General features: G+C 42.8%; 1 protein-coding gene across 7 annotated transcripts in view; it reads right to left on the reverse strand.

The window, feature by feature from the left end:
* The window catches only part of LOC121733105 (titin), a 74,868-nt gene that overhangs the window by 4,479 nt on the left and 56,171 nt on the right, over positions 1-14,218 (reverse strand). For all 7 annotated transcript variants that reach the window (XM_042123251.1, XM_042123250.1, XM_042123257.1 and 4 more), the window contains 3 exons: positions 4,884-4,982; positions 3,072-3,147; positions 2,693-2,770 (listed from right to left, as the gene is read on the reverse strand). In XM_042123251.1, the coding sequence (XP_041979185.1) occupies positions 2,693-2,770; positions 3,072-3,147; positions 4,884-4,982 (253 nt within the window). The remainder of the gene's footprint in view (positions 1-2,692; positions 2,771-3,071; positions 3,148-4,883; positions 4,983-14,218) is intronic.

Raw genomic sequence — 14,218 nt, forward strand, 5'->3', positions numbered from 1 at the left:
GGGCTCGAGTCGCGGCTGTGCGGTGACTCGCTCGAGAGAACGGACTCGCGGGAGGTTATGAGGTTGGGGCTTCGGGGGGCACCCGGAGATCGGGGCGTACCGTCGTGCTCGAGGAGGTGGGTCGGGCGAGGCGACGAGGGAGCGTGCTGGGGCGACAGGCCGAGACGGGCCTGGGGCGGGGCTCCCGGCCGTACCTGGTTGCGGGCCGACTCCTGCCTCTTCTTTTCGAGTTGGGCGATGACGTCGCGCTTCGGGGAGGAGAACTTGTCGAGCACGCCGCGCAGGCTGTCGGCGGCGTCGCGCGTGCGCACGCCCGCCGTGATGGTGGCAGCGGCGCGCGTCGGGCCGCGCATGACTCGCGTCACGACGCTGCCGTGTTCGGTAGCGAGGTCATCGTCCGCTCCGTTGGGGACGCTCGCGCCGTTGTGATACTCGTTGGGTATCCTTTTCGACGGACTCGCCGACGACACGCGCATCGTCGGCGACTTCACGTACTCGTGGTTGTTGTTCTCCCTCATGACGACGTCCGGGAGGTAATCTACCTTGTGAGCCCGGGCCTTCTCTATGTCGGGCGTCTGCTGGAGCGGGACGAAGGTGGAGGTGACGTCGTGGGGCGTGTAGTCGACGATGGTGTAGGTGTTCGAGCCCGGCGGCGGCGGAGGAGGCTTGTGGACGAGGCTATTGGGGCGCTCGCTGGAGTTATCCCGACGATTCTTTTCTCTTATTTGTTTCTCATAGAACTCTATCTGAAGTTGGCGCGCGTCTATTTTTGGCGACGGAGGTTCGGGAGCGTTGTAAGTTTTGGTGTCCTCCAGCTTCATGACGAGCTCGGGCGCGGCGAGCCGGTTCTGGCTGGGTATAGTCCTGATCGGGTAGCTCGGCTCGTGGCGCACGTGAGTCGGCGGCGTCGTCGGCGTCGTCGGTCGGTAACCGTTTGACACCTGTTGTATTCTCGGTGCCTGGTTCGCGTGGACGGGAGTACGGTCGAAGTTGGCCGCCTGCACCCCGTTTTTCCTACTGTGATCTACCTCCGATTTCCAGTGAGGAGCCGAATCGATCGTCCCGTTGATCGGGGGCACGGAAGGATACGGTTTCAGAATAGGAGGGAGCGGGGGGTGAGCCGCCGCGGTCGGCGACACCGGAATATTCGCGGAGGGGGGACTCCACACGTTAGGGGTGGTCGTCGGTGACATAATTTTTTTGGGGGGTTTGAAAGCCGACATCGGAGCGTGGGAGAACTGGTTGACGGGAATAGGTTTAGCGACGAATGGCTTCACCGGGATAGGTCTGTTGGCGGACTGCGGAGGAGGACTCGGGTGGAGAACTTGCGTTACGGGCGGAGCGGTTTGTTTTAGTTGCGGGCGTATATTGTTGCGGCTAGATACCCAGGGCGGTTTTATGACCTCGGGAGCTACGTCGTTCGCGGGTTTTCGCGGTCGGTGTATATTTTCGTCCGCCGTTTGCCAGAACTTTTTGGCGGACGACGACGAGCTAGAGGACCTACTGTTCTCGTCGTGATCGCGATGCTCGAAAGTGTTTTTGATGTTACCGAAGCGGCTGCTCCAGTTACTCTGACCGTTCACGTTACCACGCTCCATATTTTCATTCTTTTGCATGAACGCGAGAAATTTCTTATCGTTCTCCGTTTGCGGCTGGAAGGTGGGGATTTTAGGCGCGTTCGAGCTATTCTCGTCGTCGGTATCCGGGTCGATGCGGTATCCGCCGAAGGGGCGCCCTATGTCTATAGTGTTCGCGCGTTTAATTTTACTGCGTTTGTTGCTCATAAATCTAGACGTCCTCGAGAAATCATCCTGGGAGGGCAGGGCCGCAAAATTGTAAGACGGAGGGGGGGGCCTGTAGAACGACGACCGCCGCTGGTCGTCCTCCGCTTTCTGTTTAGCTCCGACGGCGGGCTGCTGAACGGCGGGCCGGGTCATAGGCGCCCGTCGGATAGGCGCGGGAGCTTCCGTCTCCGCCTTGCTGTCAAACTTATGCGCGATGGCCGCGATACCTCTTCTGCTCTCCGAGTGCCACCGCTCGGCTGCACTCCGGGGAGCCTCGTTTCGTATCGCGTCCGCTATCGAGTGCCTGTAAAAGTCGGGTTTCCTCGCGGTAGCGACCCGCCTGTCCACCACGCACGCGTCCCTGCTAATCTTCGGCGTGGCGTCGTAGGTGACGCTGTGCGGTACCGGGCGCGGCTTCTCCTGGGCCTCGACGGCATCGTGGTAGCTGATCTCGTCGACGCTCGTCTTGCGCTCCGGGGTGGGGGGCTCGTCGGTACTCGGCGCGGTGGACGCGTACGAGGAGGTGTTGGGGGTGGCGGGCGTCGAGGGCTGCGGGCGCGGCGGCTCGGGCAGCAGCTGGTCGCGGTCGACGAGGCGGCGCGCCTCCTCGAGCTCCTCTCGAGTGACGCCAACCGTGTGGCGCGCGGTGCGGCTCCGGCGGCGCGGGCGACGCTTGCAGCCGTCAAGGCGGTCGGGGGCGTCGAGCGCGTCCTCCAGGCGGTCCACGAGCGCCAGCAGCGCACGGGCCTGGGGGTGGTCGGCGGGCGGCGCGAGCGCCAGGCGCAGGCGCTGCAGCGAGCGCCGAACGTCGGCCACGACATCGTGCGAGGCGGCGCCCAGGCCGGCCAGCAGGCGCTGCCCGTCGCCCTGCAGGAGGCCCTGCAGCAGGGGCAGTAGAAGGGACTCACCGCGTTCTCCCGTCTGCTCCTCCGTCTCCACCGACTCGCCGGCCGCCGCCAGCGCCTCCGTCACCGCGTGGGCGCACGCTGGAAACATCGTTCAATCGAATAAATAGAAGGAAGCGGGTTAGAAAGATATTGGTACATACATTAAAAATATTGGTACATATTAGTTGTATTGACGTAAATCAGTGCTATGCACCAACATAATATTATATTCATCCTTATTGACCATTATACACATGATATTTATAATGTTCATCCCATCCGGGAGCGTTTTGGCGAGTTGGCAGAACTCCAGCCCGTAAAAGCGAATGAAAACCGCGCGTACTGCGTCAACCAGCGCTGCGGGCGCGAGCATGGACCAGCGTCAAATATAAGTTTATACCTTCTTGTTCCGCCATGACAGTGCGAATGCGCGCGCGCAGCAAGCGTCTCTGCTCGTAGTCCGTGCACTCGTCCAACTGGAATAGTATACAAGACATCATTAAGTATCACATTTAGTTTTTATAAGTATTTTCCGACTTTCTTTTATCCTATTTACTTATAATAAGTATGTCCTTTACAATTCAGAAATAATTTATTTCTCAACCCGTTGATGTGCGATAAGTAAACAAGATCAATGTTGAATAGACAGATCGTTGAAAGGCAGCATGCCTTCATCATATCAGACAATTTTTTGTCCTCGCTTAAGTTCCATCTATTTACTGCAACGGTGCCCAAACTTATTTTGTCTACTGCCCACTTTGAGAACAAATTATGTTTAAGCGCCCCCCATCCAGATGTAATAAATCACCACACCGCCCCCCTATTTATAGGGGGTAGGTCTATAAAAGACCTTCAGCGCCCACAAGGAGGCGTTATCGTCCACTTTGAGAAAGGCTGATTGACAGTAATAAATCAAAAATGCACACCGCAAATATAACTTCATTATTCATTACGGCTTCTTAATTCTTACAACTGTTAAAAATGTTAAGTAGCAACAGACACAATATTATGTAATTGTTCGTAATAAGCCAGTCATACTGTTCCAGTGCGCGCGCCGTCGAGTTTCTCCGCAGACGAAAGTCGCCAACAAAAACTTAATGGCCAATATTTTGTACAGACTTGTTTCTATTTGTAGTTACCGACTTGTCTGTAAGTAGCTCTGTGTACCGTCTGCACTCTGTATTTTTCACTTGAAAGTGTTAATCGTGTTTTGCAAAGAACGGCGCTACATTTTTGATTTTAAAGGTAGCGAACTGAAAATATTTGCATTTAAGTAGACAGTAGTAGGTACTACACAAGAAGATACAATGCCTACTAGAAAAGTTTGGAAGATTTAAGACATTCAAAGTTCAAACTGTCCGCAAAGCTTTTGGTCTGATGGTGTCTACGGGCGTTAGGCTGTAAAAACGCTTGCGGTTAAGGTTCGTCAGAAATTACCCGCCTTCGGAAAATGGGACAATTCTGGCGAAATCTGGATATTGTTATATTCAGATATGTATCTGTGAAGTGTTTTACACCAGATGCCGAAAGCTCAGTGTTGCATCACAACAATAAACAAACACTCCAACAGATCGATCCAAGGTCGCCGGTTTTATACACTTTAATAACTGCCGAAAATGTTGGCAGCCATTCAAAAGTTATACAGCATTTTAAAATTTTGTTACACATGCCTAGAGAAATCACAATATTTCAAAATCTATATCTTGAGGTAAATTAGAATACTGGAGAGCTAATATAGCTCTCTAGCTAAATTTTTTTTTTAATTTTTCGTTCTTAGAATTCCACGCGGGTGAAACCGCGAAAGCTTGTTTTTAATATTTTTTTTATGAAAGAAGGGGGCAAACGAGCAAACGGGTCACCTGATGGAAACCAACATCCGTCGCCCATGGACACTCGCAGCATCAGAAGAGATGCAGGTGCGTTGCCGGCCTTTTAAGAGGGAATAGGGTAGTAGGGGAGGGTAGGGATGGGAAGGGAAGGGAATAGGGGGGGATAGGGAAGGGAATTAGGCCTCCGGTAAACTCACCCACTCGGCGAAACACAGCGCAAGCGCTGTTTCACGCCGGTTTTCTGTGAGAACGTGGTCTTTCTCCGGTCGAGCCGGCCCATTCGTGCCGAGGCATGGCTCTCCCACGTATATTTTAATATTTTGCATTTCTACTGTGGTTCTGTGGTCATATTACATATAGCCTGCGGGTGGCTCGATACTCACCAGTTCCCTGAGTACCCTCTCGTCCCAGCACTGGTCTATGTCGATCTCCTCCACGCGGCGGCTGCTGGTCACCTTACCACCGCTGCTCTTCACTGTCTCCTGAGAAAAGAAATAAGATTGCTTGACGACTGTTTCGCGTAATGTTTACTTTAACTTATGCCTGTCCCACTCGCATATGAAAGTAACTCGTATGATGCGGTCACACGGTGCAAGTAAGTGCACGCGCTTTTTTTTATAAAATAAGGGGGCAAAACAGCAAACGGGTCACCTGATGGATAGCAACTACCGTCGCCCGTGGACACTTGCAACATTAGAAGAGCTGCAGGAGCCGGCAGGGCCCCCGTAAGGGCTACTGGCGCCTGTGTGCAAAATAAGGATTTTGGCGACCCTTTAGGCAAATTTTTTGGGGTCCTTGGTTTTGGCGCCCCTAAAGGATGGTGTGCATTGCACACATTGCACATATGGTAGCGGCCGGGGCCCTGGGTGCCGGCCTTGAAAGATTTTGTTTTCTAATGCAGTGCAGTGTCAGCAAATCACTAAGATATAATATTATCTCAACAGAAAATGAGCCTATCACTTTTACGCCAATGAATGAAAAAGTCAGGAAAAAAATACACTTTTCCAAACACTCTCCGATGTAAAATAAAAAGAGTTTTGTAATTTTTCTGGAAATAAAAGAACCTTGTCCTGTCATGGCCTGTCACACTGAATCACGCGTGGTTATTTCTGTAACTGTGGATTGTGGAACCGTGTCCCCTGTCTAGCGGCAGTCAAATTAAAAAATATATAATAATATCTAAAAGTGGAAGTAGTTAAGTAGTAGTTAAAAATCTTATAGAGTAAGAACCAGGAGGTCTGGCCATCGCAGGCTCTTGGTCCATTAGGGGCGAGGCATTACGAAAATACTATAAGTCTACCAGAATCCGATGGCAAAAAGTGAGAAAATAAATTGACTCTAGCAATGCCGGGGTTAAACTTGAAAGACTGGTATAAAATTTGCACGCCACCCAAAGGCAAAATAAGAGAGCTTGATCACATAACTTTAACATCATATTGTACCTTATTTCAGCAAATAAATGATTTCTATTTCTATTCTATTCTATTGGAATAAAACAATTTGATCCTTTTTTTTCTTATAGCGGCTTATTCTGTATGTGAAACATAAAAATTTATTATTTAATATAAAAAATTATCCAATGATCAAGGATATCTTTTGAAAATCTGTCATCAAAATTTGCCAACCGATTCTGGTAGACCTATATATGTCAATTAATAATGTTACATGCTCTTTTATTATATTTTAATGGATTTACGATGCTATTTATGTATCCGGAACTGGCCACTTACAAGAACAATATTTAAAAAGTAATTACAACATTTGAAAATAGAACTCTTTGGTTGAAGAATACATTTTGTTTCATGTGACTGTCAATTATTTTTCCATTGTGGCGTCATTTTGAAAATTGCGTGTCTTCATTTGCCATGGATTTAACGCGTGAACATTTTCGTGCAATGATTTACTACGATTTTCGGCGTGGGCTAAATCAACAACAGTGCTTTATTCAACTCACCGCAACTTTTGGAGATGAAGCACCATCAAAAACCACTGTTTATCACTGGTACAGTGAGTTTAATCGTGGGCGGTCTATGCTCACGGATGAAAATAAAGAAGGTCGCCCAAAAACAGCTGTTGTCCCACAAAATATAGATGCTGTGCGGGAACTAATAATGCGTGATCGTCATGTTACATATCGCGAGATAGAGACGTCCTTAGGCATAAGTATGACGAGCATACATAAGATATTACACGAACATTTGGCTGTAAAAAAAATATGTTCGCGTTGGATTCCGCACAACTTGACAATCGATCAAAAACGGGCTCGTGTCGATTGGTGCAAAAAAATGATAAAAAAATACAACCGTGGTACGTCAAAAGCCGTTTATAATATCTACACAGGTGATGAATCTTGGATCTATGCATATGACCACGAAACTAAACAACAGTCAACGGTGTGGGTGTTCCAAGATGAGCCGAAACCAACAAAAGTTACTCGTGCAAAAAGTACTTTGAAGCAAATGGTCGCCTGTTTTTTTGGAATTAATGGACATGTGGCTACAGTGCCATTAGAGAATCGTAAAACGGTTAATTCTGAATGGTATACGACCATTTGTTTACCAGAAGTCTTTGAAGAAATAAGAAAGGACAACCGACAACGCAGAATCATATTACATCACGACAATGCTAGCTGTCACACCTCAGCTGAAACAACTCAGTTTTTAGAGGGTCAAAATATCGAATTGACTGGTCATCCGCCGTACAGCCCTGATTTGGCACCTAACGATTTCTTTTTATTTCCATACGCGAAGAACAAATTACGTGGTCAACGTTTTTCGAGCCGCGAAGAGGCTGTTGATGCGTTCAAAATGCACGTTTTGGAGATACCTCAATCAGAATGGAAAAAGTGCTATGAAAATTGGTTCCAGCGTATGCAAAAGTGTGTCGATCATCGCGGCGAATATTTTGAAAAGCAATAAAACCATATTAAATGATATATGTTTGTTTCTTTTTTTAATTCCGGATACATAAATAGCAGCCCTCGTAAAGCTTAAAGTAAATGATTCGGTAAAAGAAAGATTTGAAGTTTCTTATTAACTAGTAATACAAACGCGTACGTAGGAGTTCATAGACTCAACTTAAACTTTGATGATTAAAAAAATTAAGAATTTTATTTATTAGTTAGGTAGTTCCCGAACCGGTGGTAGGCAACGTAGTTTCTTCGTTCTACTTTCAAAAAGTGTATCATGATACCCATTTTGAATAAAAATATATTTTATTTTATTTATTTATTTTATTTTATTTTTTTATGTCGGTGATTACATGATACTGTTGGTAAAAATATTACCAGTTTCAAACCTGCAGCGTTACCTAAACAAATGTTAATAAAGAATGTCAGTAGGTACTAGGTAATAACTATCAGGTACACTGTGGGTGGCCGCCATTGCCGTAAATATACTCTAAGCCAGGGGTTCCCAAACTGTGCGCCGTGGAAAGGCAAGAGGGGCGCCGCGGCCGTGAGTCGATCCTCCGTCATTTTCCGTAACCACAAATATTATAAAATAAAATTATAATATGAATTATACAAAGCAGGCAGATAATTAAATATTAGTTTATTATTATTTACTTGCTGAACCTTACTATAATCATTAAGGGGTGTTTAATTATGTATCTTTTTGGTAAAGTAGGGCGCCGTGAGAAAACATTGAGACTTGTAAGGGCGCCGCAGGCTGAAAAAGATTGGGAACCCCTGCTCTAAGCAGCCTTGAGTCAGATCAAATATACTACACTGTTGTAGTTGTAAAACTTTGACGACTTCTAATTCACAGTCATGCTGTAGAGTGTAGACACTTGCGAAATGATTGCGGATATTTTTATCCGCGAAAGTTTTAATGCGAAAACGTTGATGTTTCTCAGTCAGCTGCTCGCTTACGCAAAATCCTCAATATCAAGGCTGCCAGATGAAATTTAAATCAGTACCGACGTTTGATTTATTGACTTTGGTAGTTTTTCCAGACGGAAATCTTTATATTTTGACGGTTACATGATACAAAGAAAAGATTACGCGGGAGAGCCATGCTTCGGCACGAATGGGCCGGCTCGACCGGAGAAATACCACGTTCTCACAGAAAACCAGCGTGAAACAGCGCTTGCGCTGTGTTTCGCCGAGTGAGTAAGTTTACCGGAGGCCCAATCCCCTACCCTATTCCCTTTCCTACCCTCCCCTATTCCCTTCCCTTCCCATCCCTACCCTCCCCTATTACCCTATTCCCTCTTAAAAGGCCGGCAACGCATTTGCGTCTCTTCTGATGCTGCGAGTGTCCATGGGCGACGGAAGTTGCTTTCCATCAGGCGACCCGTTTGCTCGTTTATTTCGTAAAAAAAAAATAAAGTCAAAGTTGGTTGTGACAAAGTATACCTACCTATTAACTGCTTCTTTTAGAGATGACGACTGATACTCCGTTGCGCCAAAATTCGATTATCGCGCGGGATCTTTACATTTCTCCGGGTTAGAAAGTATCCTAAGTTCTTTCCTGGAGCTCAGAGTATCTCCATACCAAACAGCAAAATCGGTTCAGCGGTTTGGGCGTGAAGAGGTAACAAAAAGACACACTTTCGCATTTAAGTATAATACTAGTTATTTGACCGAGCTTTGCTCGGTATTCGATGAAAATGACATTTTCTAAAAATGATTCCTAGGTAGATCGATTTATCGCCCCCGAAACCCCCTCTATAATATACTAAATTCCATGAAAATCGTTGGAGCCGATTCCGAGATTCCAATTAAAGATATAAGACTAGTATGAATGTTCGCTTGAACTGATATGGATGTAATATAAGCTAAAGCTAAAGGAATTAGCCTTGGACCGGAAGAAATTCAAGCCGCTGACCGCCGAAGTTTAATATGAAGAATGCACCAGCTGATGATGATGATAATGAATATACTTAAGCTACAAGTGCATGGTATTTTTGCGGGCATACCGTATTTGGATGCGAGCTCTCCTAGGGCTAGGGATGAGTATTATTATCCGATGAATCACTCATGCATGCGACGTTATAATATTACGTTTGTTTAATTAAACGACACTCAAATTTGCCTATTAATCACCGATGAAATTAATTAGGTACTAAAAAGTATACATAATTTTGGGAGAGATAGAGAGAAAATTAAATAAACCTTGTGAGATGACATGAGACAAGACTTGGGTTCTAGGAGAACTATTTGGGCTGCTAGGATACGAGGTGAATCTATAAATTAGTAATTATTGTAAATACAAAGTGAGTCCATGAGAATAATGTGATTTCTGGCTAATGCAATTGCCGAAATTTTCGTTACAGTTTTGGTCTTCATCAATATTCGCAACTCCTTTCAGATTGTATCGCTATCTTCTTAAGTTTTGAATTGCTTGCCCTTATTCGAAATTCGAAATTACTTAAATTAAATTAAATAAAAATATACTTTATTGTGCACAATCAATACAAAGACAAAGTTCATCCAAAAAAAAAAACGAAATTCATCCAAAAATGCCTTATAACAAAGTTTGATGAAGTAAGTAATGTGTCACTAATCAGTAATCAGTAAGTTGATAGGATAATGTGTAATCATCAATCAGTGAGACAAAATAGAACAAGCTAAAATCTGTAGCTCATTGAGTCATCCAATGAAGGGGAACAACCGGAAATGCAGAATGAGCGCTGAGCAGGTAGATCAGAACCCAATAAGATCAGTAGGCCGCATACTTGGCAGGTCGCGGGCTGGCCCAGGGAACAGGAATAGAACAATGCGAGTAACGAGACAAGCCAGGCGCCAGGAACTAACATGAGGAAGGAATAGATGCTGGTCTATCCGATCATCCAATCAAATCCAATCATCCATATACATTATAGTATTCTTAATCCAAAAGTGTGGCTGTTACCACTGCAAGCCTAACCTGCTAAATTGAAAGGCTAGTTCTTTCATTGCGGTAAAATGCAATAAACGAATTTCTCCGCGAACACAGTTGTGATAAAGATAGAAGTTTCCCCGAACAACGCTCTAGAGTAAGAATTTCATGACGGGATAGGAGAACAGAGCAAACAAGTCTTAAAATTAGTGTTGAAAATTTCGGAAAGTTTCCGTAACTTTGGAAAGTTTCAGGAAGTTTACCAGAAAATTTCCGTGAAAACTTCCAAAGTTTCCGAAATTTTGGAAACTTTCAGGAACATTTGCGAATTCTTTTAAAATGGTTTTTCTTCTATAAAATAGTAATTTTTACCGACGAAAACAGATGAGGTACTCAATTCAATACGTAATTTTTTTATGTAAGTATGAGTAAGATCAAATCAGCTGCTTGACTTTAAAATAACGTTAATTCGACCCTTAATTGAGACACGTATACTTAAAAAAATGTTATTTTCTGTATTACTATTAGAAAACTATTCTAGTTTTTATTAAAAAAAATACAATTTTATATATTTCAAAGAAAAATATACTTAATATAAAAAATCGAAAAGCGTAAAGCAAAGTCAATCCTGAGCAATGCAACTGAGCAACTGAGAATATATGTTTGAAAATAATGTTATCTTAGATAAATATTTATAATAAAAAAGATCTAAATCATGCGACTGAATAATGAAGTAGACAAATCTGCTTACATATCACATATTTTATACCTATAGTATGTTCAATTTAATCAAAACTATAAAAAGTACCTAATTTTAGTGTTATTTGCATTTAAAAATAAACGTCACAACTGTCTTTATAAGATAAATGACAGTTTTCAAAACTTCCAAATTTGGAAGTTTTCAGGAAGTTTTCAGGAAATATTCTTTAGAAATGGAAACTTTCCGGGGCATTTTCATCTCTACTTAAAATATACATTTGATAAAGTAAGATAATTATTAAGAAGCGATATCATGATCATAACGAGACTTCTGGATCTTACGATATGATTTCTTTCCGTTGCACATTATTTTTAAATGGCTCTTAACTTTCCCCTGTTAATGCAATTTGTAGAATATGCCGAGACTGCACCGAGAAAGTGCAGCAGCGGGACTGACGGCAATAAAATCGCGGGTATAAGACATTTAAATGTTCATACCAATTATTTTAACGACAATTGTTCGAAGCAGCCGCAGTACCACACGCACTTCGCGGAATTCCGTCTGGGATTGCGTCGGAACTCCGTGGAGTTAATTAAAACTTAATTCGCTTCGAAAGGAAAGTCAAAATCAATAATGTACCCTGTTTCAGTACTCATATTTATTTACTGGAGTTACTTTCGCAAGATCGCTTTGAGCAAAAGATAAATCTGATAGGACATCTTTGTTTTCAGAAGTGGGCTGAAATGAATCATTGCTGGTAGTCAGTCCGGAAAGTAGTCAGCTGTCAGGTGTACCAGATAACAAAGGGTAAGGTGGTCTTGGATGGATTCCAGATAGGTTACCTAAACTCTAATGATGCGTAAAAAAATGAAAAAAATATGAGACAATACACAAACTTCCAAGATGGACAAAACTCCGTTGCGTCAAAATTCGAAAATCGCGCGGGAGCCGGGAGCCTTACATTTTGCCGGGATAAAAAGTATATTTGTCCTTTCTCGGGACTCAAAGTATCTCCATAGCAAATTTCTGGAAAATTGGTTCAGTGGTTTGGGCGTGAAGAGGTAACAGACAGACACACGTTTGAATTTATTTATGAGCATAACAACCAACGTAGGTTTCTATGTACGAACGTTTACTTTCTCATCAAATGGCCAAACAACTGGTCGCAGAAAACATATGAAATCCATTAATCACTAACATGATGTCATTTGCCAACGTAATCACACTAGTTGCTGGTATATTTTAAGCGCTTCCATTTCCTAAATCTAAAATTAACGCAACGAGTAGGTACTTAGTTATAATGTTGCTGCAGCGACAAAGTTCAACCTATAGCAACTAACCAATTAGTTTTACGGTATGTTTCACCACTTTCTGATAAAGTGCCGAATATGCTATTCACAACTTTTTTGACAGATTCTCCATACTTGATCTGTCAAGTTAATTGGTGGATAGCCTATTCGTCGCTTATCAGAAAGAGGTGAAACAGGCCCTTAAACTTTTTATGGTAAAATTATGATACAATTTGGTTTAACCACATAACAAAGCTTTTAATAATGATACAATCTTTAATCTTAAGTCTAGATTATAATAATCATGTAGCCTAGAAAATAAAATCTTTAAATTGAAATCTGCTGCTACATTTTTTGTGTCGAGTTGCTAACGAATAGACTTCTTGAAATCTGAGATTTAATACGGAAGATCAGAGCATTGCCGCTGTCAATCGAAAAACCGAAAAGTGGGTATTTAGAAGTAATTCCACTGCCGATGAAGATATTATACCTTTTTTGCAAAATTGCAGTAACATGTCTAGGTGTATTCAATGGGAAGTACGAAATTGTTGTGATAATGTTAAGTAGATGTATAGCGACTGGTGTGTGAGGGACCATTACCGTCACGAACATAACTGTATCTAACGTTGTAGCTCTGAGCTATCTAGCAACAACTAATAACTTAATATCGGGCTAACTTTTTCTGAGATAAGTAAAATAAAATAAATAAATAAAAATAAAATATCTTTTTATTCAAAATGGGTATCATGATACACTTTTTGAAAGTCGAACGAAGAAACTACGTTGCCTGCCACCGGTTCGGGAACTACCCCGCCGAGAAGAACAGGCGTAAGAAACTCGCACGGGGCCATCTTTTACTAAAAAAATGGAAAATTACAATGTTATGGCTTACAGCTATGTAACAAAAATAAAAGAAAAGTAACCTGCATGGAGCCACCCTATTCCCAAGGTGTGCTGTCCTCGATGAAATCATTGACTTTATAATACGCTTTAGCACACAAACGTTGTTTAACTGCTTTTAAAATTGTTTAAAGGTAGATTTTGAACATTTTCTGGTATTTTATTGTATAGGCGTATACATTGGCCTTTAAATGATTTTCTTACTTTGGCTAGTCTGAACATTGGTATTGCTAACTTGTTCTTATTTCTAGTGTTTACATTATGATTATCACTTTTCTTTTTGAAAATAATTATGTTCTTTCTAACATATAAGAGATTTTCTAAAATGTATTGAGATGCGACGGTCAGAATTCTTATTTCTTTAAATTTTCTCTTAGAGTTTCAAAAGATGACACCTTATAAATAGAACGAATAGCTCGCTTCTGCAGCACAAATATTGTATTAATGTCCACCGCGTTTCCCCACAAGAGGATGCCGTAAGACATTATGCTATGAAAGTAGCTAAAGTAAACTAATCGCGCGGTCTCTACATCAGTGATTTCACGAATTTTTTTAACAGCATATGCTGCAGAACTAAGCTTATCTGCCAGCTTTGCAATATGTGGACCCCATTGTAACTTACAATCCAGCGTTATGCCTAGGAATACGGTTGTGTCTACTAAATTCATTTTCTCATCATTTAATAGTACATTGGTTTGTGCTTGCCTAACATTTGGCAAGATAAATTTTAAACATTTTGTTTTCTTAGAGTTCAAAAGTAAATTATTAGCATTAAACCAATGTACTATTTTTGAGAGAGCACTATTTACCTCATCATAATTAAATTGTCGTCTCTTCACATTAAAAATTAGTGAAGTGTCTTTCTTTCTTTATCTTTAACAAGATAAGGTAAATCATTTATATAGATGAGAAAAAGAAAAGGGCCTAAAATGGACCCTTGTGGCACACCTAGTTTTATTTTGGTTCCATTAGACCTTATGGAGTTAACTTCCACCCTCTGCGTTCTA

Source organism: Aricia agestis, chromosome 13 (assembly GCF_905147365.1).
Source record: "Aricia agestis chromosome 13, ilAriAges1.1, whole genome shotgun sequence".
Taxonomy (NCBI): domain Eukaryota; kingdom Metazoa; phylum Arthropoda; class Insecta; order Lepidoptera; family Lycaenidae; genus Aricia; species Aricia agestis.